The 27,923-nt window shown below is 40.6% G+C and overlaps 1 protein-coding gene across 2 annotated transcripts in view; it reads left to right on the forward strand.

Moving 5' to 3' along the window:
* NRP1 (neuropilin 1) overlaps nucleotides 1-23,999 on the forward strand; it is a 113,243-nt gene extending 89,244 nt beyond the window's left edge. Inside the window, exons 11-17 of one of the 2 annotated variants that reach the window (XM_058025291.1) lie at nucleotides 2,358-2,462; nucleotides 5,419-5,478; nucleotides 12,591-12,722; nucleotides 16,502-16,773; nucleotides 17,259-17,352; nucleotides 18,932-18,991; nucleotides 20,240-23,999. In XM_058025291.1, coding sequence (XP_057881274.1) covers nucleotides 2,358-2,462; nucleotides 5,419-5,478; nucleotides 12,591-12,722; nucleotides 16,502-16,773; nucleotides 17,259-17,352; nucleotides 18,932-18,991; nucleotides 20,240-20,532 — 1,016 coding nt within the window. In that variant the 3' untranslated portion in view covers nucleotides 20,533-23,999. The remainder of the gene's footprint in view (nucleotides 1-2,357; nucleotides 2,463-5,418; nucleotides 5,479-12,590; nucleotides 12,723-16,501; nucleotides 16,774-17,258; nucleotides 17,353-18,931; nucleotides 18,992-20,239) is intronic. The other variant, XM_058025301.1, reaches the window with a different exon arrangement.
* Nucleotides 24,000-27,923: the final 3,924 nt, after the last annotated feature.

Here is a 27,923-nt window from a genome sequence, read left to right on the forward strand (position 1 = left end):
GGGCCTCTTTGTGCTTTACTAAGCTTTAATTTTGCAAGAATATGTAGGAGATGAAAGAGCAGGAAAAGCAAATTTTAGACATTTGTCCTTGGACTGTGACATGAAGTCTGCTTTGATTTTTGTTATATAAACATAATTATTTAACTTCATAGATAACTACAGATAACACTATGTGAATTTAACAATTTTATCTGGTGGATGATGACACAGTGGTGAGGCTTATAAACCACACAGCTTAAATATACAGAATAACAAACCATATTATTTGGGGTTTCATATGTCACCTCTTATAGAAGCAGCTGAACAGATTCCCAAGATGAATGGAAGAAACTGCTCTACCTCCATTTCTTTCTCACCATTTCTCCCCCAAGAGGGAAGTGTGAGAGGCATTTGTTGTGAGAACTGATGAGTTCTGTGTTGTTTTTTTTAGTTTAGTGATTGAATTAGTATGATTTTACTTGGCCCGGAAAGTGGGGAGGCTGGAAATACTTCTTAGTTCCCGCAGGAAGTCCTCATTTCCTGTGGGAATACTTAGTTCCTGCAGACTATTGTGCTACTTGCTCAGAAAAAAAGAAAACCCAGCACCTGCCTTATGTAAACTCACAGATTCTGGGCAAAGCCCTTCAGCCACAGGGCTCCTGCAGCCACCCAGCCATCCAGGAGTGAGTCTTGGGCCACCTCACAAGAATATATTGCTCAGTGAGATGGAGGACCATTGCTTTTAGGCAAACTGAAACAGCGGGGACATTTTTGTTTTTCCGCTGGGACACATCTTTTCACATTTTTTCTTTCTGCTATGGCATACTTTTGATGTATGCTCACCTGTAGGTCACCCATGGACAGGTGAGGTCAATACCCATTTGCCTGTGGGAGAAGCACAATAATGCTTAATGTTGTATAATTGCATCTTAAGGGGGGAGTTGAATGAAGTAATTTGAGATTTACTGAGCAAGAAAAGAGTTGAGATGAGAAAAGAAGAATGGAGGTTGGCACAGAGAGGAGTAGAAATCAACTCTCCAGCAGTAATGAGCAAGGGCATCTTTTGTGTGCTCGAAGCATCCCAGGGGGGCATACATGTAATGATGGCAGAGATGTAGGCAAGCTTGAGGCTATACAGGGACACAAAGATCAAGATAAAAAACTTAGCTGGATGTAGAAATCTACAGGGATCCCCCAGAGGGGTTTTTATAGCAATGTGGGTAACAAATGTTCTGCATAATTCATAATAGGTACAGAACTGTTTCTCTAACTAGGTAGGATTGAACCTGTAAAGCATAGGTCAGGGTCCTAAAGAGGCATGTTTTATGCCATAATATAGCTATAATATAGCTACTTCAAAAACTACCACCTCTCCTGACATTTTCAAGCCAAGAAAATGTGGCCAATGGATGCTGAGGGCAGCAGAAGGGAAAAGAAGAATCTGCAAAAGATATACATTATTGCATAGCCTATAATGAGTGAAAAAGATTGCTGATGAAAATAACAGTAAGTGAGAAGAGACACAAGCCTGGATCACGTTCCAGGAGTGCTTATCTTAAGCCAGGGAACCATACGTGTGGCATGAAACACCAATGTAGCCCCACGTCTCTGTGTTCTGGTTTTCCAGATGTGGTGTGCTTTGCAGATTATGGGCTAGGTGCTTTCTGGCATCTTACACAAACCTGAAGCTTTTAAGTGTACTAACAGGGTTCAGACATTAACTGCTTAGGCAGCAGCTACCGGAAAGTCATCAGGAGTGAGAAGCAAGCAGGTGGCCAGGAGGGATGACTGACATCACTGATGTCTTATTTATTTATAACTTCAACAAAAAACAAAAGAAACGCCTTCCATGTGTCCTCATGGAGCACAAAATGATTCCACATCACACTGCCTTCCTGCTGCTGTTACCAGAACCGTGCTCAGACATTTCCTTTCTTATGTGTGCTCTGCAGAGAGGTTTCTTCAGCAAAGCATTGGGTATTAGAGAATTACCACCTTGAGTATGCAGCCCCCCTGCCCCTCTGCACAGGCCCACTCCCTGGGACTTCACAGAGCAATAAAATTATGGGGTGTCCACCCCACACACAACTCTCCAGGACTCTCCTTCTGCCTTGCCAGGCTTTCACTATTCCTTGATAGGAACAACAAACACCAGTGAATAGACAGTCTGGGGCTTTGCTGCCCAGCTCTGCTGAGCCCTTCAGATCAGATGTGCCCCAGTGCAGGAGGCAGAGCAGATACTCCCCATTCCAAAGAAGTACTAAGCAACCTGCAAAGTAGAGTTGCTTCAATCCTCAGACACAACACGTGGTTGTTACTGCCAGCTGCAGGATGGTTCTCCAGCTCGTGTTTTAACTGAACAATGGATTTTGTTTCAGCTCCAACCGCTGTCCCAACCGTTTCTGAAGGCAAGCCCGTGGATGAGTGTGATGATGACCAGGCAAACTGTCACAGTGGCACAGGTGATGACTACCAACTGACAGGTGCAGAAACCATCCTCATTCCATTGCAGCTTCATTGTAGCTCATATCCATCACCAGCTTAATGTTTGCACTGATTTTAACCACTCAATATTAATGGACATTAGTATGCAGTTTGTATTGTTAGTGCTGTCAAAACATGGGCATCTGCCTTTTATATATGACAATACTTTTGATTGTTTTCTCAGCTATGTAATTTTTGAAGAAAATAATAGTGACTAGATGGAAGAGAGGGCAATTTTTTGCGCGGTAATTGTGTCTAATCAAATAGTCTAATCAAATCTTCTAATCAAACTTTATCTTACTAAGAAGAAAAGCTGGACAATACTCTTGAGATTTATTATCTGAGATTGAAGAACTTGGAATATTGCTTGGTTTACACATAAGTTTCCTACCTAAAACTTAGTGTAGGATTCAAATCTCATTCCCCAATCTTTCCTAGACAGAAACAAAACAGATTTGTTTCATCAAAGTGCACTGCCACATACTCACACTGCCAGAAATATTTCCATGAGCTTCCCTGCCTACACAGCATTACAGCCACAGAGGGGCTGATGCTCTCCAAGCCGCTATCACCAGCAGAAAAGTAGGAGGGGGAGATGTAACATAGACTGCATCTGAAATAGAGGAAGCCTGCTAGGTTTCATATCCTCACACTTCTGCACAGAAGCATTAGTTCTTCTAAGACAGCTGACACTGCACCTCTATGCTTTTGATCTCTTCTTGGAGGTCACTTGTTCCACAAATCTCTGTGTCTGTTTGATTAGATCTATACATCTGCAGTAATTGAGGTTGTTTTTAGATGCAGTGACACAAGTTATTTCATCACTGCTCCCTGATGTGCTTATCTAATAAATGTTTATTGCTTCTTATATCCATGACATAAAATAGCATTAAAATCTGGCAATAGCTGTCCAAGAGGTCATTGGGTGAGCTTAGGTAAGAGATTGGCTTTTTGGAATGAGCCAAGTAGAACATCAGGCAACAGATACAAATGAAAGTGAAATTTCAATATCAAACCTTTTCTGAGCTTGCCAATATCTCCTGTAATTGCACACTGCAAATCATATATTGAAAAAACAATTCTTGAGTGGAAAAGACAGTGCATGGTCACTGTCACTTCTTTTCAAATCAGTGTCTCAGATTAACCTTATTCTTTTTGAAAACAGCCATGAAGGGAGTCTGATAAAATAGTCTGTATTGTATTAAGGTAACTCAGAAAGCTTTCAATGTTACTCAACAATGTAATTTATTTATTTATTATTCAGAAAAGAAAGAGGCAGGTCAGGAAACACTAGAGCTTCCTGCAGAGCCCTACATTGTCTTGCAAAGCCCAATAGGTCGAGACATTTTGCACATAGAGGAGGCTCTGTCAGGGAAAGCAGACAGATCTGTGCAAGCACCTTCCATGTTCATAGTCTCTGCACTTCAAGGAGCTCAGGACGCCATCCCACGTCCCTTAGGGAACGTTTATTGAGCAGAAAAAAAACCTTCTGGAAGTTCCTGCTGGTTGTGCTTAGGGGGCAATTTATAATCTCTAAGACAAGGGAACAGCTGCCAACCTTCCTGAGCACCATCTCTTCCAGGGAACTGAATGTTTTTCAGTATTAGTATTGAAAATTACTCTATAGCCTTCCTACAGAAGTGCAGACACTTAAGTACAATTTATTTTTACAACACCTAGAAACCCTAGGCAGTGCATGCCCAGTTGTTCTGGACATTGGAGAAATGCTGCATTGTACGTATGGTTTTACTTATAAATGCACAGAACTGATTTTACCAATAAATTAATTGTAAACATTCTTTTCTTCCTGCAAACTGCATAGAAGGCAGGTGTGTAGGTCTTGTGGCCCATTAAGGATAGCAGGGCAGTGCAGAGGGAATTCCATGAGTGCCTTGCCCTCTCTATCCCATTCCCAGAGCAGCAGGCATGGTGCCACTGCAGAGTCACTGCCCTGACAGCACTTGCACATATGTGAGTGCCACAGTGAGGCCTCCCTTGCAATTAACTCTAATTGTGCTCTAGGCCAAATTCCTTCCTGCTCGATTTGGACCCCATACAGAGCTACTCTATTTGCGTGGTTTATAGCATTTCCCATCAGATCATTCTCACAAGCATAAAGCTGATACAGCCTGGGTATTCATTCTCATTGGAAGTCAACATAGTCATCCTTTCCATAATGCTTTAAGCGCTTGCTTGCTGGAGAAAAGAAAAACAGGAGTCATCGACTGGTAATCAGCACCCCACTGTGCATTTATAATTGTACTAATTTCCTTTTTGTTTCCTTATGAATATGAGGCTTGCTTTAAAAAGTCAAGTATTTTAAAAATATCAATTAGTAAGCCTAGGAGAGGGCCATGACCCCACTCACCTCTTGTTTATCTGCATGAAGAAAAGGACAAAGAGGAAGTCCTTAATTCTTCCTTCACTTTGAGACAGAAGTGAAACCTGCTTTAGACTAGATCCTAAAGTCTGGCAATTTCCATGCCCCTCTCCTGTGAGCTGGTCTCACAACACAGCTATGAAACAATTTACAGGGAGCCCTAGTTTTACCTCACATCCCTGGTATGAGAAACAGCAGGTCATGGGTAAATGAACAAAATAGTGACTCTTGGGAGGTGTCATGAAGACCAGCTGCTCACTTCCCGTGTGATTTGGAGCAAATCAGTGTCTATAAATCAAGGACGGTCACAGGGACATGTTGTGGATGATTTAGTTGGTGTCTGCAAGGTCTCCAAAGATACACAGCTTTATTTAATGAAGAGTTCTTGTGGGGCTTTTTTGATAAAGAAAACCAGACTTTTAATGTCATATTTTCATGCTTAAGCTCACATACTCAGTTACCTACATGTCTAATAAAGACAGTAATATATCAGGTTTATATATAGGTTATTCCTAATGACTGCTGTGTCCTTTGTTGTGTCACATGTATCATGATATGCATAATTTCTTTTCCAGGTGGGACTACAGTGCTGAATACAGAAAAGCCAACAGTAATTGACAATACATTACAACCAGGTAAAAAAAAATTTCTTATTAAAACCACAATAAATTCCATACCCAAATTTCATGCCAGAGACAAAATAATGAATTGCAGCACTTCCTGACTTACCATTCCTTGAAGTCTCTGAAGTAAAGAAGCATCTGGTCTCTTAGCTCTGTACAGTAAATATTTTATTCCTTTCATCCACATGTAGATACAGCAGAGAACAAGATTTCCTTCTGCATCAGCAAATGCCAAGTGCTGACAAAATTAAACTAACTTAATCACACAGTGCACTGTTTAAATGTGGCATGTCAGTGACACAAAGTGTGTTTGCAAACTCCAGGAAAACAAAAACAGCCACACAGGCCCAGTCACTATTTATATCCATGGTTTTACAAAACTAAGACAAGTAAAGTTTGCCAGTTTTTTCCATCAGGGAGCTGGCAGTCCTACAATATTGTTTTCTAGCAAGCTTTCTTGAAATGGGGTTACATAAACTGCTGCCATGTACTTGAAAAGGGAAAACCAAGTTGTCACTGGCAGCAGGTCCTTGTTACTTTATACAATAGCTAGAAGCTTTTAAATTCCTTAGTTTGCTGCTTCCTCAGCTTTCATACCATTTTTTTAATATCCTGTACAATTTACTGGGAGTGGGGGAGAGGATGGATTTGGGCAAAAAACCCAAACTCCAAAAACTATAAGCACTGGTTAAAAATCCTTTGCATCAATAATTGTGGAGCAGTAAAGAGGTCAGTTTTCAGTTACTCCTATTTCCTCCATTAAAGCACAGTCAGGCACAGTCTTGCAAGTGATTTATTAACAGGGTGGGTAAATGTTTATCATTGTTCCCTCAACCATGTGACACAATCCACTCTTGCTTCAAGTGAAAGAAAGGGACTAATAATGTGAAAAAATTCCTAAAGGACACTTATGGTGTTGATCTGATTAAGAAATAGAGCTGACTTAGCTCAGACTTTGTTCCCACTCTCAGCCTCTGCATTCAGATATTGCAGAGGCCAATGCTTTTACTCTCCTCAAAATTCGTCTCCAGGGTCACCCAATTGGCTAAGTCAGCATACACTATTTTTACCTCTGCCCTGCTTTATGAGCAGAGGCAAATCGTGGAGCGATGAGAAACACAACAGTGAGCCAGTCCCCCCTGTTGGGACACCTCCACCCTGCTCTTCACAGTCAGTGCTGCTGAAGGGCTGGATGGCTGCTGCTGATCTCACAGTTCTGCAAAGGGGCTGGGGATGCAGAGGGAGAAAAGAGTCTGTGCCGTGGATTTAGAGCAAAGCATTTTAATTGTTCAGTCTGAAATTATCTGTTAGGTTTCTGGTTTTGATGACATTTTTTTACAGTTTTTAAAACTATCTTCTTGCATTTAAACAGATTGCAAATTTAGCCAGTGCCTCTGTGCAGTGCAGTTTCACTCCCTCCCCAGCAGTGCCAGCTGCTTTGCAGTTTGTGTTCAATCCCCTTGGCTTGGGTGGGACTCTCCAGTAACAGACTGGCTGTTACTACCAGAGATTAAGAAATCCTCATTTTCTCTCCTTACTTCCCTCCTGCACCACCTTTGCTTACTCTGGGATGTGTCAAGTTTTTTCTCTATTAAAGGAGTTTCTGAGGCTCTGTTCAGAGCATGCCAGTGTTACTTCCCTGCATTGTGCTCGTAGGAACCATTTCCTTCAGGGAATAAGGGACGAGTTCACATCCCAAACTCCAGGCTCCCACATGGCAGCACATTACAAAGATCATAGATAGAGATCAGCCAGACGCTAATAAATAAGAATAAGGTTTCCAGAATTTCCAGTTTAAGACATAAAGGTTTCCAGCTGCCTCATAATCCCTCACTGAAAACCAGCCAAAAACTCCCAAAAACGGGCAGACAGAAATTTCCCCCAGCATGGGGAAGCCCCTCCTGGCCTGGAGGTGGTATAAACATTTCCCTCTGCTGAAGGGACATGGCTGGACCCGAGTGCCACAGTGAAACACAGGGAGCAGGGGCCATGCAGCTGGGAGTGAGTCTGCCCTGTCAGCCACAAATAACACAGTTTAAACTGCCCTTGAAGTTCCAGGGCTGCTTGGGGCCCCTGGCCCTCTGCTGCCTGAGGATAAGTGCACTCTTTCAGCTCTTCTCAGGCTGAACAAGGTAGGAATTTACCACATCAAGGAATGAGCCTTCAGCTTTGGCCTTAATTCTCTTTAAGGCCCTGTTTACCTTAAGATGCTAACGCACCATGAGGTGAATGATGAGCTCCAAGCCAAGGAGCTCTTCCAGATCAGTTGCAGTTTGCAGGCTCCAGCGGGTGACCCTGCATCAGGTACACGGTGCCAGTGGTGGCCACAGCAGCTGGTGCCACAGTGCCTGGGGACAGAGCCTGACCAGCCCTCCCAGCAGCAGCAGCACGGGCCGTGGCACAGGTACTGTGCTCTAGGTGCCAGCAGCACGTTCCGCTGTCCCTCTGCCTCCATTCCAGCCTGCAAATATCCCTAATCTTGTTATCCCAGACTAACGTGCTTGTGTGTGTCAAAGCCTGAGATTATCCTATTCCAACCAGCTTTCATACACTATGGAAACAGTTAAGAGCAAATAGCTGGAAAGCCTCTGTGTATAAACAAACGGTTCCATCAAGGAGACGTTTACATTTCATTTCAAGGGGACTCAATTGAAAGAAAAGAAAAAGAATCATGATTTCAAGCTGCTAAAAATGTTTAAACGTTTGGATTTTTTATTTTTTTTAAGAGAGGATCTACTTTCCTCCTCAAACTTAAAAAATACGCCTTTCACAAATGCATCTGTCAAGGTAAATACCTCCGTTCTCAGCCCTAAGACTTTCTAACATCTAGTCATTTTGAACACATATTTTTAAATTCTAAAAGACTATTTGAAATGCTTGTCTCTTAGCTATTTACATACAGAGCAAGCTGTTAATTTACATTACGTGCTCTCAGTGTGTAATCTGAGTCCTTTGTAAAGACTGTTCTGAGAAGTACCTTGTTTTTCACACATGTAATAGCTATGTCAGAAAAATATAACTAAAAAATCTTGAAGTTAAAATCTCTGCTAAAAATAATTTAAAGGTAGAATAGATCTGATTCTCATTTATGCTGGAGCAACTTTGTATCAGTAAAGGGATATTAAGGCTGTTAAATTATCATTTACTATCATTTAAGGTAATTCTGTGCTGCCAGCATAAATGGTATAAAAATGCAAATCCAAATCAGACCAAATATACCACTTTGAAGTGGTCCAAATTATGTGTGTAATTTCCTATTTTAATGTTGATTTACCCTTTGGCAAGAGCATCTTAGAGAGCATTTTCATATCATTTTCAGTGCCATCATGCTTCTTCTTGCCTCTTGTTGAAGGAGTTATAAAAATATGTCAAAGTCTCTGGGCCACGAAAGATTAATGGACTCGCAAGAAACTCACTCAACTAGATTTTCAAATTACTTTCTTGTTCATGTGCAGTAATGGTCCCAGCTGTGAGCAAGATGTGGTCAAAAAGTACAGCTGTTGGTTATTCTTTGAGAGGATAAATCTGTTTTAATTCAGTATCACGTACCCTACATTTTGAAGAAGGCATATGGGATTTCGTCACACCTCCCTCTCAGATTCTCATCTGAGCTGCTGCTATTTGATTACATAATAGCTGGTTTTCTTTGTCCTCTCCATACACACAAACCCAGAGATCAATCACCTATTGGCAGGAGAATTATCCTAGCATGGGAATGGGCCAGCAATGCAGAGGGAGCCCAACAATTGCTACTCGTCCCCAGTTTCCTTCCTTCCACCAGAGCTGCCAAGCTATAGTCCAAGGACAAAGGAGAGGACAGATTGCCTGCAGCTTGCTGTGAGCTACTGTATCAGCCCCCTGGGACCTTTAATAGGAGGGCTGAACTAGCCTGCCTTTTCTGGGGCAGATCCATTGTCCATACTGAACCATAATGAACCTATGCTGATGCTACAAGTGTCCATTATTAATTGGCTAGCAGGCCTATTTTTCCTTTTTTATGAGTCCCTGGGAGAAGCACTGGAGGAGACATAAGAATAGGCAATAAGAAATGGCATGTTTAAGAACCTCATAAAATAAGAGCACTCTGAAATGCCTTGCCTTTGACCTTCAATCCCATTACTGTGATTGTCTAAGGAACATAGTAACACAATAACTTCTGAGAAAACAACAGGAACCTAGCAAGAAACAGCTAACTGTGCGCAGGTTACTGGTCAAATTCTCCTCAGTTTCAGTGGATTCTACTTCTGCATGGAAAACAAGTTCATTTTTATGCTACACCATGCTGTCTCTGAGTCTGAAGCCAAGGAACACAGGCATGGCTAAAGCATATCAGACTTAGGCTCTTTGCCAATTTCCTGGAATATATATTTCAAATGAAAGTGGAAGAAAGTATTTATTAGATGGAGCTGTGAAATTTAGCTCTGTTTTGAAACTCTCCGTCTGATCCCAGTGTTCAGAACTGTCATCAGAGCATGAAGTAAAAGGCTTTTGTCACTTCCTGCACTTTAGAATTAACTATTAAATTCTGGATGTTTTTCTTGTCCATGTCAATGTCCAGTTCTCTTTGAATTGTGTTCAATCTTAGCAGCAAATACCACTCACATCATATGAGAATTTTTTCCTTTGATCCACATTGAGCTTCACGATGTATCTCACATTACTTAGGCTGTGAAATGGAGAAGCCAGAATATTGTTCTGTTCTGAGTCTCTGGATTCATCATTCATTTACATACTTCTCCTATGTATTCTGCTATTTATTTTTATTCAGAGTTGAACAATACCAGTCCTGTCTTTGTCCCCTGTGCTCATTTCTGCTGTGTGGTGTCTTCAGATGGATGTGATCTATCAACCACTGTTCTCCTTTCTTGTGGTTTGAATACCACACAGGCTATCAGTACTTTGCGTGATATAATCCTTTGGGACTAATAAGATTAATTTTGTTCCACATTTTCTAAAACCTTTTCTAAAGTTCTGTCTCATGGCTCTGATGTCAAAGCCATGCAATATAGCTCTCCCTGGGCCTCCTTGACAATGAAAGGCTATTTGTCACAATCTTAAAACTCTTTAATTCATTGCAATGTCATTCTCTTTCCTTTAAAACCCTCTTGATTTTCAGATGTCCCCTTTTGGACAAGGTGTCTTTGATCATGGTCCCATTGTCTAGAAGAAAATACCTAATACACTGATGAAAGAGACAGAATTCCAGGACTGCCTTTCTGCACTCATGTGTGCACAGACTGAGTTCTGCTTCTTCAACATTCTGAGCCCAAAGAGAGATTATTCACCACAATCTGCTTTTTTCCTAGAAAGGGCTAGGGTGCTCCAGGAAACATCTTTCCTCCACATTGAATTCCTGTGTAATTCCAGACATTATCTGTTGAATTCATTTGTTCCCAGCTAGGATGCTGCATTCGTGACAATGTGGAGCAGACCCCTCTGGAGGCCAGCAGGAGAGAGGGGGGAGGCAGAAGGGATGGGGAGGATGAAAGCAAGGAGTGAAGAATGAGGGCTCAGTGCAGAAAGACCCCACAGCACAGCCAAGGGAGGCACCGACAGGCAGAGCAGAGGGGCAGGAGCTGCCACAGGCTCAGATGTCTCTGCTGACAGAATGAGATTTTCTAGGGGCCAGAGGGGAGAGGGCACACTAGCCACAATGCAGGAATCCAGTGAGTTGAGAAAAAACCTGTGTCTGGGAGCAAGGGCCTGCCAAACAAGGACACGGCAGGCAAGGAGAGAATGATAGATGAACCCTTTTTATATCCATTCTGTCTCAGCCTACTCACCTGAGGTTTTGTGTGGTTAAAATTATTATTCTAGTTTACCTTCCATTAAAATCTGGGTTGTGAGTTCAAAAGCCTAACCAGTCTTCCCTGGCAGCTCAGTACATGCAGGAGGTCTTTGCCTCTTCAGACTGGAAGAGCTCCACCTCAAAGGTCTGGCCAACTGCAGGTCTCAACACACTTCCCATATTTCTCATTATTTTCCCACAATAAACAAGCACATTCTAAGAGCTGCATTATCTTTTCTGGCTTTTTTTATTAATAATGGGCAAGAAACACAATTCTTCCCCCAGAGCTGATATTGATGGAAGCATAGAATCCTTTGTTCTTAGTTCATACTTGCACAAAGCATCTCATTAAAGTAAACCTAAGTTATTCCTTTAATAAGGCGTGAGTCATGCCTGAGAAAATACTCCAAGATTTGGTCACATTGCTCTTGGGAGGGTAATGCTCTACTGGGAGCAGTCACTGCTCAAGGTGAGATAAAAGTTCATACCAATGGGGTAGGAACCAAATGCTCAAAAGATTTCAAGCTGCTTCTGAAAATAAGAAATGCAAAGGATTTATATGCTATCTTTGTATAATCTTTCAATTGAAATTCCTAGTTCTATTGAAGAAAATAAGCTACTATGTATTAAACCTTTGGGCAGAATTGAAAAGAAGCTGAAAACAAGATATGATCTCATCCTGACCATAATACCAGACTTCCCTTATTTTACGCAGAGCTTGTTTTGAAGCTTATTTTGAGTTCATTTGGCAATCAGCCACATTTGTCCCTTTTCCCTCTCAATTTGTCCATTTCAATGCTGCCATCTTGTGGGCCTACTTAACTGTCTGGAAGATGCTGAAAAAGTTCCTTATTGAAGCCAAGAACTGTAGACTTCACCAGAAATCCTTTCCTGCCAAGGACATTCCATTAATGTTTCTGGTTGGTCTTATTTTTTTCCAAATCTCAATGAGAGCTGCAAATTGTGGCACCATTACAGTGCAGGGATATTGATAACCAGAAAATACATCTGATAAGTAAGTCAGAGCTTGCTTTATGAGTGTTCTGTGCTGCAACGTGGTTATCTGATAATGTGGGCAAATCAGAAGAATTAATCTAACCACAGGAAAAAAAAAATCCCATCATAGGGGCCATAAAGAGACAAGAAGCAACCACATCTTTTACAAAAAGTAGTGATTTTTCATATTTCCCAGGAGGGCTGTTCTTGCTATGACTTCCCAGAGTCTTGGGAAGGAATGGTTCTGCTAATGGTCAAATGTATTTGTTTTGAAGTACAAATTCTGAATTATGCGTTTAATAATCACATTTCATCCCCTCTTTTCCATCTTTCCTTGCAGAGCCACCAGTATACAACTGTGGCTTTGGCTGGGGATCCCAGAAGACTTTGTGCCACTGGGAGCACGACAACCAGGTGGATTTGAGGTGGGCAATCCTGACCAGCAAAACTGGGCCGATTCAAGACCACTCAGGTAATCATGAGTTCAAGATGCAGCTATTTCACACGTGATGAGATTGTTCTGTTTAATACCAATGTCTTCCAAAATCACAGGAGAGTGAATTATACCTAAGATACGTAAAGTCACAAAGATGGTTCTCTAGTAAACCTAATCCATTACCATTAATCACAACTGACTGTAATTGTCCTTTCTGTTGGGGAGTAAATATTGCTTCTTGTCAGGAACTGAGGATATTCCCTTCCCCTGACTTGCCTTTGGGTAATCATCACCTGCTGTAGAAAAAAATCTGAATGACCAAATATTTTGCAAATATCACTGACCAGCTAATAGAGTCAGTCAGTTAATGACCTCACATTATTCCTGTTTGTAGTTACAGGGGCTACCCACCACAGGAAAGTGTTGTATGTAAGTGAAACTCCCCAGATGGGTGTGTTATCACACCCCTCTCCTTTCTAGCAGGAGCTGGAGATTAGGGCCATGCTCTGCTCACAAACAGTTTTTCAAAAAATATCACGCTGGGGAATTGATTGGTTTGTTTTGCAGTAACTAACTCATAGCTCAGCATAATTAGGCAATAAATTTGCTGCAGGCTAGTGGAGAAGGGAGGGCACTGTGTGACCTGCACAGCCTCTTACTTTAGTGTTCTTGCTTGCATATGTGCAGATTAATCAAATCGGTTGAGATGAATCCCCCTTCCCACTTCTGCTACCCTTTGCTTAATGAGAATGACAAGGAAATTAGACAAAATTGGACTTTTTAAATTCTGAGACACTTTCAATTGAATCTTAAGACAAGTACAGTAGTTTCAGGGGGGAAAAAAAACTTGTAATACTTTGACTATAAATGGCATTGTACAAATAAATGGCATCAAATTAACTAAATGCAGTTAGCTGAAGTGAAGGCTGTAATGGTGGAAAAATTGATGTAGAGTAAAGTGAAATGGCTCAGTAGGATCTGACATTGAAAGGAGGTTAAAAGCTATGTTAGCCAGAGACTGACAAAATCTAAAAGGCATGCATAAGTAAAGCTCTAATTAAGACAATGAAGACAGAGTTCCTGACCTGGCACTGCAATAATATTCTGAAAATGAGAGCTATCTGCACTTTGCCATCAAGGATTATAGAGAAAGAACCTGTCTTCAATCAGGAGATGAAGAAATTATATTCTTCAAATGAGATTTTGTTGTTTCCACTGTGCCCTGCTAGTACAGAAAACTTATTTGTTCCATGAGCTCTAGCTGTAGTAAATCTTAAAGGCAGCCCCTTTTTCTTCTACTGCACTTTCAGTATTTTCCAAAATTCTCCTTGGACTCTAAGGGCACCTTCACTTGCCAGGTTTGTGACCTGCCTGCCAGCAGGCACAGAGTGAGTGGGGTGGGTGTGAATGCAGACCATGAGCAGTCTGAATGGCACTGATGTCCCAAACAAGCCCTCAGCTGCACAACAAGGCCACCCTGTGTATTGGGAAAACCACTGTGAGCAACTCCCAGGCATATCCTTCTCTCAGACACATGTGTAAAGCTGAAAAATACGCAGAAGTAATCTTCAGCAGCAATTGCTTGTAGATGGCAGGATACACTGCATGTCACTTCAAATTATATAACTTGTGATGAAATCTGGCCACTGTTCGGTCTTCCAACTCAGACAGCCATCCGAGTGCTGTAATTATTTTCCTTTTTTCCTCCCTCTGGATTTCCCCATTCTTTGATGGGATTTGCACATTGTGCTGCTCTGCACAGAAGTGAAGTTAATTGGAAAGAATGTATAGACATAAGCATTCCTGCTCAAGAAGCTGGATGCAGAAAGATGGGGGGGAAAAGAGCTTAATTCTTTTTGCAAAATAACATCATCTTCTCCTATACAATTCTTCAACATGCATATTAGGCTGGATACCTCTTCTGCTCACAGAAAGATCCAAACAAAAGAAAACACCCTTGTCTCATGTAGGAAGAAGTAGGTTCCTTTCTTATTTTTTAGGTCTAGGCTCTGGGTTTAACCCACTCCTCTTCATTCCTGGTTCCATCTCACTACTCTGTCCTTCTTATGCTCACCAGAGTAGAGTAGAGCAGAGTAGAGTAGAGTAGAGTAGAGTAGAGTAGAGTAGCAATGCTCAGATTCCTGTCTTCATTGGTGCAGTACTATATCACTGCAATCCAACTATACACTATTTCACAAGAAATTCAAGCATAATATGTATAGGCAAAGACCAATGCTGACAAAACACCTCCCTCCCAAAACATCTTCTTTTGCCTCTTTTTACTTTTCTTTCTTTTGAGTGTTGGTATAAACAATGATATGTATACTTATTTCAGCAATACTTGAGAAATAGTATTTTTTATCATTACTTTTATCCTTCCTACTCTCAATGGGATGATGTCAATAAATGCTGACTCCATCCTTTGGTGTGAGTGCATTGCACATTCAATCTATTCTTATACACACCAGGATTAACTTCATGTTTTTCCACCAGGACTCTCTGCAAAGAACTGTTCAAAAGCTAACTGGAATGGATGTGTGGCTGATGTAATTCAGAAGCACATCTCTATAGTCAGGATCTTACTTAGCAATTTTCTGTTACCAAGCTAATCACACTCCCACATGCTCCTCTCTCAGCATGATTGAGAAAGTAAGTTTCCAAGTTAAGGGTATTAGACGTTCAGATTCCAATGAGTACGAATCCATTATGCCCTTGAGAAAGCTATAATCAGCTATGTAATATATTATAAGCTTACTCTTTCAGGAAAAAGGCTCATAAATATATAGAGCCTAACATATTGTTACAAAGGGCATAATTCTGACACCATCTGTGACAATGCTCAGCCTCTATTTGGGAACATGCTTTAAATCTCAGCTCCTGATCTCTGGCCATGGCTGTTCAAAGCCATTTCACCCTTCTCAGTGTTCTTCCCATTCTAATCTTGCCCCTTGAGCACAGATTACTTCAAACAGAAATTTTTTTTAATAGCTCTTTGCACAATTAACATAGAGTAGACCCCAGGGATTTCTCTCTAGACTGCTGAACCAGGGGTGGCTGTTTTCAGGAGGTGCACACTGACTAATGGAGCACATAATGCTGTCTCACCAAACATGCTTGCGCCTCCTTCCATTAACAAAACAAATGCCTTGTGTGTTTCATGTGGTGAGCATGTTCATAGGGTTCACCCTTGGCACAAAATATCCGAGTGAACAGCACAGGAGATGGACAGAGGAAAGTGAAGAATAACAGAATTGCTTGGGTTGGACAGGACCTTTAAAGGTCATCTAGTCCAACCTCCCTGCTGTGACCAGGGACATCTTCAAGGCTGACCTTGAATGTTGCTGGAGATGGTGTGTCTTCTTCCTCTCTGGACAATCTGTGTCAATGATTCACCATCCACCAAATTTCTTCCTTATATCTAGTCTGACTCTACTCTCTTTTAGTTTAAAACAATTACCTTTACGCTGTCACTATGGGTTCTATTAAAAAGTTTGTCCTCATCTTTGTTGTAAGTCCCTTTTAGTGGCTGAAAGGCTAGAGGAGAGCCTCCTCTTCTCCATGCTGAATAACCCCAACTCTCAGCCTGCCCTCAGAGGAGGAGTACTCCAGTTGTCTGATCAGCTTTGTGGCCCTCTTCTCAAAGCACAACAGCTTTCCTAGAGCTCCCAAAACAATGCACTCTGACTCTTATTTGTGATGCCTGACCCATCAGCATGGAAAGAAAGCAAAAGATATGGGATGGTCAGGGGTTTTTATGTTGAAAAAGAAAATTAAATCTGGTGGCTATTCTTAACACAGTCCTTCTGTCACAGTAGGAGATGGCAATTTCCTTTACTCCCAAGCTGATGAGAGCCAGAAAGGCAAGGTGGCCCGGCTGCTGAGCCCCATGATTTACTCGCAGAACTCTGCCCACTGCATGACCTTCTGGTACCACATGGCGGGCGCGCACGTCGGCACCCTCAGGATCAAACTGCGCTACCAAAAACCAGATGAGTACGACCAGGTGCTGTGGACCCTGAGCGGGCACCAGGCAAACTACTGGAAGGAGGGACGTGTTCTTCTTCACAAGTCTGTGAAACACTACCAGGTGAGCTGGGCTCTTCCTCGCCGAGCTAGCACAGCCAAGGCCAGCAGCACCTTGCTGGTTGTGTTTTATACGCTGCAGTAAAAGATGTCACTGAAGGATTTATGTAGACAATATTACACCTAGAGATGAACTGTTCTTGCTGTGACTAATAATAGTGAAATATTTCATGGTATCTCAGATTACTGTGATACAAGCACTTTCTTATCACAGGCCAAATAAATACTTTATATATCATTTATCATCAGTCACAAAACTGCCTCTTTGCCACAGTTTTGCTGATGTAAAAGTCTTTCATAAAGTCATGTCAGTACATAATTTACATTTGCCTGTATAAGTTCATAAAGGCAACGCAAATTTTCAGGCCATGATTGAAGCACAAGTGTGACATCAAGTGAAGATGTGTATTAACAGCTAATTAAGAAATCCTGACTGCTGCAGTTGTATGCTAACCTGAAAAAAATGTGAGCACTATCTTGTTTTTCCAGGTGGTTATTGAGGGAGAAATTGGAAAAGGAACCGGAGGAATTGCTGTGGATGATATTAAAATTGACAATCACATAGCACAAGAGGAGTGCCGAAGTAAGTGTGACTAGCAAGAACCCAGAGAGTTCTCATCCAAAATATTCTTTATTTTGTTTTGATATCTGATTTTATCTGTGAGAAAGGGATGGATAATTATTAGCTATGTTTCCACTGAAAATATCCTGATTCAGCCCATAGCTTTATTCATAGCAGTGCCACTAGTGTCACCTTGGTATGGCAGCAGTTTGGACCAGAATTGGCATCCTACTGTCATGGGTTACAGCATATTCACAATTTCACATCTCTCCCTGTATTTCATATTGCTGCCCTCTTTAAATTTCTCTGCTTTTCCTGTTGCAGGACCCTGTTTCACCTAATGCACAAAATCCAATTTTATTTCTTCGCCCTTTTTAGTTCACTTACTCAAAGCCTTCTTAATTTTCCCTAAAGGGCCATATCAAACCCTTACAGGATAAGCAGATAGGGTGAAAAGGCCCCTGCTCTGTCCTCTGCTGTCCTGTCATTCTGAGTTTCCTCTGGCTCATTTGCTGTAGTCATCAGCTCCCAGACATGTGGGACACAAAGCAATGTTAGGACATGGCCTTTCCCAAATCTGAGCCAGGCTATTCTTGAGATGCTCTTTGAGCCCTTATATTCCTGGCTAGTCTCGAGTTATTCCAGTCACTGCTGATCATATGCACATTGCATACTGCACGTAATTTGGCAGCAGCAGCAGCCCCAGATAAACACAAGAAACAGAACACTGTCCTTCACAGTGGAGATGAAGCAATTACTTTTATATAAAAGAGGGAATAGAGATGAGAACTCTTAGCATTAAGAAGATAAATTTATTCTGTGTGACTTAACAATACAACTAAGTGCAATAATAGAGGGTGTTCCTCACCTTTTGTAGCTAACATCCTTTTGAGGGTAACATGACAGTCTTCACCTACGTGGTAATTTCACTGCAGGATGAGGAAGCAATCTCTTTTTACCACGTGGCCCAACCCCTGGGGTTTATCAAATGCCACCAGGTTGGCAGTTGGCAGGAAAGGGAGGCAGGACACACTGCTTAGTCCTCCTGCAGTGTCCCCAGTGCCAAGAGAGGTGCTGAGACCACAGTGCCTGCATTTAATTGACTCCAGCATGAGAAAGGAAAATAACTTCTCTCCTACCTCTGTGTTTTGGTTGTTCAAACCAAATGTTGAGCAAAGATTTCTGCCTGAGGGAGCTAAACCCAAAAGCTCAGTCTGAAATCCAAACACAAGTGGTCTCGCTGCAGCCAGTGAAACTACTCTTGTGATTAACTATGCCTATGCTGATGAAGTGTTATGGAATTGGGCTCCAAAATTGTAAATACAGTGAACGAGATGCTAATTCATCACTGATTTCTCCTTCCCAGGCATGGAAAACCCCTGCTGATAACTAAAACTGTGCCAAGACTGGGCGGAGGGGAGTTTTTTAATCTTTCTTTTTTTCTCCATTAATTTTCAGAGCCCATTATAATGAACAGCTCTGTCAAGCCGCCATAATGATGCTCTGACACAGGAAAATCTGCTATACCATTATTGCCAGCATGATAGTCAATCAGTGTTTGTAACCCTAATAATCAATGTCAATTCTTTTGCTTCATTAGAATCAACTGATGTGGGGAATGAAATAGATGAAGAAGAAGACCCAGAAAGTAATCAAACAGGTAAAATTTGTGTTATTTCTTAAAAGGGAATGAATTTTAATGTGTATTTTAATGTGAATTTTTGCATTCTATTTATTTATTTATAGATTTGTTCTCTAACTGCATATTGTATTAAGGTGTTAGGATTTTTTCTGTATGAGATGATAAGACTTACATTTATTTGAAGGTTGTAATAGCTTTAATCTTCCATGTCATATGAACTTTTGTCCTTTTTATTATTTTTGCCTATCTCAAACATTTGAAATTTCATATACCTAATTTGTTACATTATATTCATATACATGCAAGCACATTATAGCTCCTCAATATTTTGTTACCTAGAAGGCTTGTCCACTGCTGAAGAATGAATTATCATTATATCTTACAATTTACGACTCGCAATGTGCCTCAGTAATTAGGCTCAAAACTCTTCAGATTAAATGTCTCACAGACCTGGCTGAAAATGCCATTTTATGACCAGTCTAGCAAAGCATTATCATTTCCAATGATGATAACAGTAAATGGATCATTAAATGGATCATAATTGTCATATTGTTCCACTAATAAAATATACTTGCATTTTTCAAGCAATGAGCTTAATTTTTTTTCTGTTACAGTCAACAGGATTGCTATAATTGATTTCAGTGAAAGAGAGTGAGTTTGTCCAAAAAGACTTTTTGGCTTTTCCAGCAACAATTACAGGGTTTGCTGCTTTTGGATCATTTTCATAAACTAAAAAAGTTGAGGAAAAACATTATGATACCAGTGAATATTTTACACAAGAGGGCAGGGTGCTCTTCTATATCAGTTCTGCCACTGTTTGCACTTCTAGATCCAATCCTAAAGTCATTGAAGTAGAAATAAAATGGCTGGACATTCCCAACCAATGTCTAAGGCTCTAACCTCTCACACTGAGCTGAGTAGGAATTAATTAACATTTTTGAGCTATGTACAGCAACATGGCAAAATATGATTAAAAGGCCTCCTTATTCACTCCCAAGACTCCCACTTAATCCAAGGCAGAACCACAGCTCTACTAACAGGCAGCAGATTTAAAGATTGGAGAACAGTCTGGAAAAAATCCACAGCTATTTGGGCCACATTACAGTTTTCAGCTATTTATGACCACCTTGCAGAAGCTAGATTTTAAAACTATGTAAAAAACTTAGGTTAAAAAAATTGATGGTCTTCTCAAAATTTCCAATTCATTGAACAAAGTTCTGGCTGGGATCAGTTCTGAAAGTTTTGCAATTCTTTATTCAATTTCAGGGTTTACACCTCCATACCGTAGCACAGGTGAGGACTATGATGACAACATCTCCAGGAAGCCAGGCAATGTCCTGAAGACCCTAGACCCAATCCTCATCACCATCATAGCCATGAGTGCACTCGGGGTGCTTTTAGGAGCCATCTGTGGAGTCGTGCTGTACTGTGCCTGTTGGCACAACGGGATGTCGGAGAGGAACTTGTCTGCACTGGAGAATTATAACTTTGAACTGGTCGATGGTGTAAAACTGAAAAAAGACAAACTGAACACACAGAATTCATACTCAGAAGCATGAAGGCGTAAAGCAACTGGAGAAGTCAGAGAATCGGGATGGAAGGACATAGCTCGGTCGTGCTGGGGAACTGTTGATCTTTTACTGTACAGGCTGAAAAGTGCATTGATGACACTGAGCCAAGCTTTTCTCAGGAGCTTCAATGAGTGTGTAACCGATGAACATGGACAACAATCTGTGTTAACAACCTGAATCATGTACAGTCTGCTTTTTCTGTTGGTTTTATTTGAAATAATCGGATGCTGGTGTTGAGACCAAGTATGATTGACTTATAGTTCATTTTGTCTTTCTTTCTCTCCCTCTCTTTTGTTTTCCTTTAATGGATAATTTCATTTTTACTGTGCAAAATCCAAGATGCTGTCACAAAATGTATCCAGTGGGGTCCTTTGGATGGACATGCTGTCTGTAGCTCAGTGCCCAGAAAATATTGGAGTAACAGCAATTTAGTGGACTTCTGCACCTGTATTTGTGTATAATTGCTCGTGTTGTGCATAGGCAAAGAAGGGTTAGGGTGTTTTTGAAAGTACTGCTGCATCAGTACCGATATAGCGTGTCAGCTCTGTTTACGAAGCAATACTGTCAAATTTTATTGATGTTTTTCAGTGTTGTACTAAATTTTGTGCTTGTGAACTCCATAAAAGAGTATGTGCCATCATCAGACACAACTGGTAACCAAGTGTACTGCCTAAAAACTAAACAAAAAAAAGTCCTTGGCACTGGCTAGTGTATGTCCTCTCAAGTGCCTTTTTGTTTGTACTGCTTCTCATTGTGTTAACATTAACTACAGCTTCTCTGCAGTTACGCCCTTGTCTTTAATCATATTCTGACGGCTCACTGACTAAAAGAAAAGTATATTTTAGTGTAAGAAAACAGCCTCAGCCAAGGCAAGGGCTAATCAGATTTGACAACCTGGCTTGATTGTTCTGCTTTCTGTATTTCAACTTCATGTCTCTTGACCCTTTTGTATAAAGCTGCAATATCCCCTTTTATTGTTCTTTCATATAGAATGTATTTTCAAATGTAAAATCTCTCTCCCTTTCTCTTCTCTTTCTCTCTCTCTTTGTCTCTCTGAGTAGTTTTCATAAGCATTTGCCATTGCCAAGGAAAGAAAACTTCAGCTTTAACTTGCTGGTAATGGCAAAAGATTTTATTAGAGTTTGTGTTAAAAAATAAGGGAAAATTCTTAACTTTATCCTCCAAAGTTGAACTTTGGGTTTCTTCTTAACAGCATAAAGTGACAGTATCTTTTTTCCTGATGTCATGAAACATATCTTTTTTCCTGAACAGCTTGCCTGTTAATTACACTGGGGAAAATGCTTCCCTTACAGAAAAGATTGCCTTTAAAACTAGAAACTTTCCTCCTCTTGCCCCTACCTGAACTCGGAGTTCTGTTCTCTCAGTAACCTATTTTCATGCTAATCAGTGCTGTTTGGGCTTAGGAGTATGTGTTGAGGGCAGAATGAAATCCCACAATGTATGTAGGGTATGTTCCTACCATCATGTTATATCCAGTTGGCGTTTCAATCTAGAGGGTTTCTGTTTGACCACACGTGCAGGCAGTGACCAATGCAGTGAACTGAGAACTCTAAGCCATCAGGAAAATGTGCTTGACAATGATGGGGCAATTTTTAAAATATTTTAGGGCAAATACTATTGGTCAAATAATATTCAGCAGCCTATGCAGCTGGTCCAACAGGGTAAAAAGAAACAAGAGCATGTTTCCCATGGGGTCCGTGCAAGGCAGGGGGAGAGCAGAGGGGCCATTCCCCTCCTGCAGGTGCAAGGGGAGCCCCTGGGTTTCTGCAGTGACTGCACACAGCACAGCCATAACTGGGGGGCAGCATCAGCCTTCCCCTGGGTATCCACCAACCAGCAGAGAAACACAGCGCAAACGTGGGGAAAGGAACGTCCTACCAAGTGCTGAACTCATGTTTTTCCTCATTGAAATTCCTGAGCAGAGTCAGGGAAGTGATTGGGACTTTCTGAGTTAGTCTTTTCCAAAATTGCTTTTGTAGAAGAGCAATAAAATATCCTGTCCAGGATTAGGATTAAAGAAGGGCTAATTCAGCCTTGAATTACTTGGGGCAAAAGAATCCACCCCTATCTATACACCAAATGCTCTGAAGTGTATAATTTCACCAGTGTGAATTATAAAATAGAAAAATATGTAGAAAATCCACTAGTAACCCAAAAATGGAAGAAAAAGGAGGGAGACAATAGGTGAAAATAAGGTTTGAAGTCAAAAATATTTTGAAGGAAGTCCCAATAGGAAAAAAGCATAGAGAGTTGCTACTTCAGAGGAGTCCTAAAGGCAATGACTATCCCAAAACCCAAACACCCACTTCAGGTCATCAAAGCTTAGATTGATGGAAGAGCTACCTCCCCAGCCTCTCAACCTTGGGTCCTCCAAAGGCTGAGACAGTGCACCTAAGGCCTGAAAGTTTTGCCTAAAAGTTAGTCCATGAGATGTCCCAAGGGACAGACTCACTTTGTCAGAGGTAGGATTTTCATTGGTTTCTAACACTGTAATTTGACCATAATGGCATTGCAGCAGCTAGTTAATTAACCCAAAGAAGAAAAGGATTTTTCAAAACTATTTTCAGCAGACCACCACTGTGTGAGTCAGGAATTAAGGGTCTATTCTCCTTAGCTGAAAAAACTTCTAGTCCACTAACTTGACTAAGAGTTACATGCTTATATTGCCTTGAAGAGAAAATCCCATTGGGGAGCCCAAGCCCAAAACCTTTTGAAATATTCTCACTGATTTCAATAGATTCCAAACCAGCTTTGGGTCTTGATCTATTTGAACAGAAAAGCTGGTGTTTGGTGGGTTTTTTCCTTCTTTTAACATACTGAGAATTGTGAACATAAAAAAATTATCTCCTTTGTGGTCTTCAGATATTACTATGATAATGAGGATCTAGCACTGAAGATTTGATTTCTCTGAAGGTAATAGAATTAAAGTTGCCCTTCAATAAAGGAAAAATGATACTGCAACTTTACATTGAAAAGTATCTTGCACTGATAAATATATTTAAAAAATTATATGTTTATAAAGTTATTAATTTGTAAAGGCAGTGTTACAAAATGTTCAGTTTATATTGTTTTAGATTGTTTCATAATTTTTAAAGTGTAAAATAACATATTTTTTTCTTTATTGAAAAACTATAAAAATCTTCTGTAGTAAAATGATTTCATTTTACTGGTATATTATTGCTTCATGTTTTGTACCATCATAAAACTTTGTGCAAATTTTTTTTACAGAAATTTTTATTTTCTATGACAATATGACACTTGTAAATTGTTGATTCAAAATGAACAGCGAAGCCTTAACTTTAAATGACATTTGTATTCTCAAACACTGAGTAGCATAAAAAAACCACATAGAACTGAACTGTAACTTAAATTTCCAAACTATGACTACTACATTCCAAAGAAACAGTTGAATTAAACATTTTCATAAAATATCCCATAGCTGATGTATTTTATTATACTAAAATGGATTGGTATTATTAAATGGATGGTTTTATTTAGCGTCTTTGAACAAGCACAGTGTTTCAATCACAATTGTATTTGTTAGTAGGCAGCTCCAACAGACACCTTGATGGGTTTGTTCATTGTTTAGGATAGAGGCGTTCACCTTTGCCTGACCCATTCTCTTTCTTTGCTGGAAGACAATCCCATAACCTTCTTTTTGGCCAAACAGCTGGGATTTAAGAGGACAGATCTGCCTCCACTGCTCCTTGCCATGGGCTGCCCAATGTAACACCCTGTGCAGGTGTTACACCCCCCTTGGGCAGGGATGGGATTTACTGCCAAGTACTGCCCATTTCTGATGTGTAACTCCACGAAGTCTCTGCTCCTGTGGTAAGGTTTGCACCAATAAACTCCTGCAAATTTCGAGGGAAGTCGTCAGGATTTACTCAGCCATGGCCAAATTTCCCAAGGCAGAGCACAAGTTGGTGATTGGAGCAAATGCAGCCAGGGTGGTTATTGGGCCTGGTTTGGCCTCAGCTGGGTGCCAAACTCACCTGTGGAACACACGAACACATGGTCATGTGCAGAGAAACCTTGACAAAGCTCGCATCCAGATCAGAAGCTTTAGAATCAACATTTCCTGCTTTATGCAATACTTACCTATTTTGTTTCCTTTTAATAGTCAGCACTCTGCACATTAAAGTTTGACAAATCTTTTCTTTACATTGCATACATGAACAAAGCACAGACTGTCAGTATGTCATTAGGTGCAGTATAAACATTTTACTTCAGCTACTTTGCTACTCATGGGAAAAATACTGTGCTTATTACCATATACTTGATCATTGTTAACACTTGAAAAGAATGTATTGAATCTTGTCTCCTCAAGGGAGCAGAGCTGTGTGTACCTGTTTAAAACATGAGATGGAACTTCAGCAAGCACCTGAGCAAAATCCTTGCTCAGAGTAGAGATTGCTCCCCAAAGGTGGTTGTGCAAGTTGCTGTCCATAGAACCACTCTACCCAAATTCATTAGAGGTGTGCTTCATGGCACTCTGTTTGCTTCTGTGACAACCAGCCAAATTTAATGGCAATGGAATTAATCAGTGAAAAAGGGAAATCTATAAAGTCAATCTGTTGAGGATGAAGCTCAAGAAAGAGAGACAAGTATTTAAAGTTAAGAAAATTCTCTTTCTTTCATTCAGGGATTTGCCTAGAAGCTTACAAGTGCTTGGCACTAAACCTTCAGTTTTCCACACTAAATGGGCTGCATAAAGCAAGAACAAAAATGGTGCAATGCCATCTGAGTTACTTTAGTTACTTCTCAGAATATAACTTTAAACTTGAAGAAAAAAAGCAGATGGAAATAACAGATGGGTCAGCTGCAGACAAACAGTGCCAGAAGTGCACAGCTATGAGGGTCATGGTCTTGGGCAGGTAGTAAAGGCAAACTCCTTTACAATTTATTTCTCCAATCAAATGTACCTCTCCACATCCAGCAGTCACATAGCCAGTCCCATTTCCTTTCCTTTTGGGAGGACATAAAATTGCACAGCAAAAGGCAGATGCAGAGGAGAGGGCGAGGGCAGCACTGCTGGTGTAAGTTTGTGTGAGGCATGGAAATGACAGCAGTGCCCACCTGTGCCACTGCCCTCCGGAGGGAAGCTGCCAGTCCTGGTGGAGATGAAGCCCCTCCAGCCTCAGAACCTACTTTTTATGAGGCCTATGAAGACCTGACAGGTGCAAGATAATACAGCCATAAATTTGACCCTCACAAATGTTGACCCTTTTCATATGTACAATTGGTCCGTTCCTTAGTCAATTCTTCTAAGCCGCTTTGCCAAAGTCAAATGTTGGGTTGGATTTTCAGATTGTAGCATCTGGACATTTCATCCCAGAAGTAATTCCCTTTCCATTCCTTAATTGTCCTATCCTTTGCAGTACATTATGCCTAACAGCATATTGGTTCAAGCAACATTAATTTATTAGAGCTTTAATTTCCTATTTTATATCATTTTATCCCTCAAGTCACCCATAACCACAATTTTATCTATGAATGTCTGTTAAATTAGAACAGAGTATATCTGATTTTTTTTCTTTTTTTTTTTTTTTTTTTCCATGGGATATGTTGTATAGCTGTTTTATTTGCTGATTAGTCCCCCTGTAGTCCCTAATTGCTTTTCCACAGTAGGTCAGTTCTCTATATACATTTCCATTCTCATAACTACACACAATCAAGCTCTAATCTTATCACCTCAGGACTGATGGTGTCTCAACGTTTATAACCCAAAATCTCATTAAAAAATCTTCTGGCATTTTTCACAGATGGATGGAGTCTTACCATGTGTCCAAACCTAATTCCATCTTCAATAATCATATTCTCCTATTTAAATTTACATTGTTTTTACTCATCTCTCAGACATTTGATACACGTCCCTGTCATCACACAGCATTACTGTGCGCCGTGCACTATATTTTATTACAGATGGTTGTGTTTCCATAATGGCTGAGGTGGGTCTGAATTGAAAAAGGAATTGCAGTCTTACTGAAGCACTGTGGGTACCAGAGAGAGAGGGCTGGTGTTTCTCTCAAGTGTAGAAGGTAAGGACAAGTTTTGGCAGGGTTTGGCAGGTGCTGCCACGACAAAGACTGAGGGATTCAACGTTGAGAGTCTGGAGGATAAAGGACTTGCCTGAGGAATCAAGTACTTCTGGTGACAGGAGCTGCTAGGAGAATTACCAGAAAACTCCCTTCATTTTGATTACTTCATTTTCCCTGACAGAATGAAAAAACCAACCTCACAATTCTAAGAAAAAATATCTGCAATATAAAAATGTCTCTGGCATCTGCCAGGCACTTTTTAAAATCCACAGGCATGGAAGAAGGGAGTGGGGGTACCAACCCATCTGCTAGCTGAACCTAAATAGCAGATTACTTAACTCAGAGAGGCAACAGGTGTGGATGTGGCTTTGAAGATCCAGGCAGCATCTCAGGGCTGTAACACAGGCATTCTTCATGCATCATTTTCATCTTGAAATCTCTTCACCTTTATTCCCTTTCCTCTGCAATATGTTGGTTTATGCCACTTGTTTCAAACTAAATTGTCTGGGCTAAACTACTGGCTTGTGTCATCTTCTACTGTCAATATATTTTTCTGTAGTGCAATTTATGCTTCCTTCACTGCTCAATTACTTTTATAACATTTCCCTATGGATTACTAAGGGATGAATACCATGAATAAGCCACCCAATGCCACACATATTGTTTGTCAGAGGATAGAAGAACTCACTTTGTCCATATCCTCTTCTACATCCCTGCTGGGGATGTGTACTCCATGTCAGAGACTCAGACACTACATCTTTAATAAATAATCTACCTTTCAGGGAGCCTCAATGCTTTCAACATCATGTCTGATATCTTTGCATTAATTAAATATTTATATCAATATTCTTACTAAATATTTACTTACTAACTTTACAACTGTGAGCATACCAGAGTGGGTCAGTGGGTCACTCTCATTTTGCCTTTTGAGACTACTAAGTAGACCACAGTGCTTCATCTTTCTCTACTTTTAACCTGCTAATCTATGTTTCTCATAGCTCTATCATCAAGAAAAAACAAAACAAACAGCACAAAAGAAGGATAGCTCTATACAACTTCTATTTACACAAATGAAAAAAATCCACTGAATATGTAAAGAAATAAAAATTTCTTTTTATTTTAAAATGTGTTTTTGTGGAGTGAAGAGGAAAGTCACCAGACTGGTTGAAGGTAGAATTTGAGATGTCTGTGAAGCAGTAAGGAGACAGCCACTGAAACCTTCTGAAAATTAACCTGTAACATCTGGAAAGGGCTAACAAGTCCGCCAAGTGATGAGAACACAGGAATATCAAAGTAGACAAATATTGGTTTTACCCC

The sequence above is a fragment of the Melospiza georgiana genome, chromosome 1, assembly GCF_028018845.1.
Source record: "Melospiza georgiana isolate bMelGeo1 chromosome 1, bMelGeo1.pri, whole genome shotgun sequence".
Taxonomy (NCBI): domain Eukaryota; kingdom Metazoa; phylum Chordata; class Aves; order Passeriformes; family Passerellidae; genus Melospiza; species Melospiza georgiana.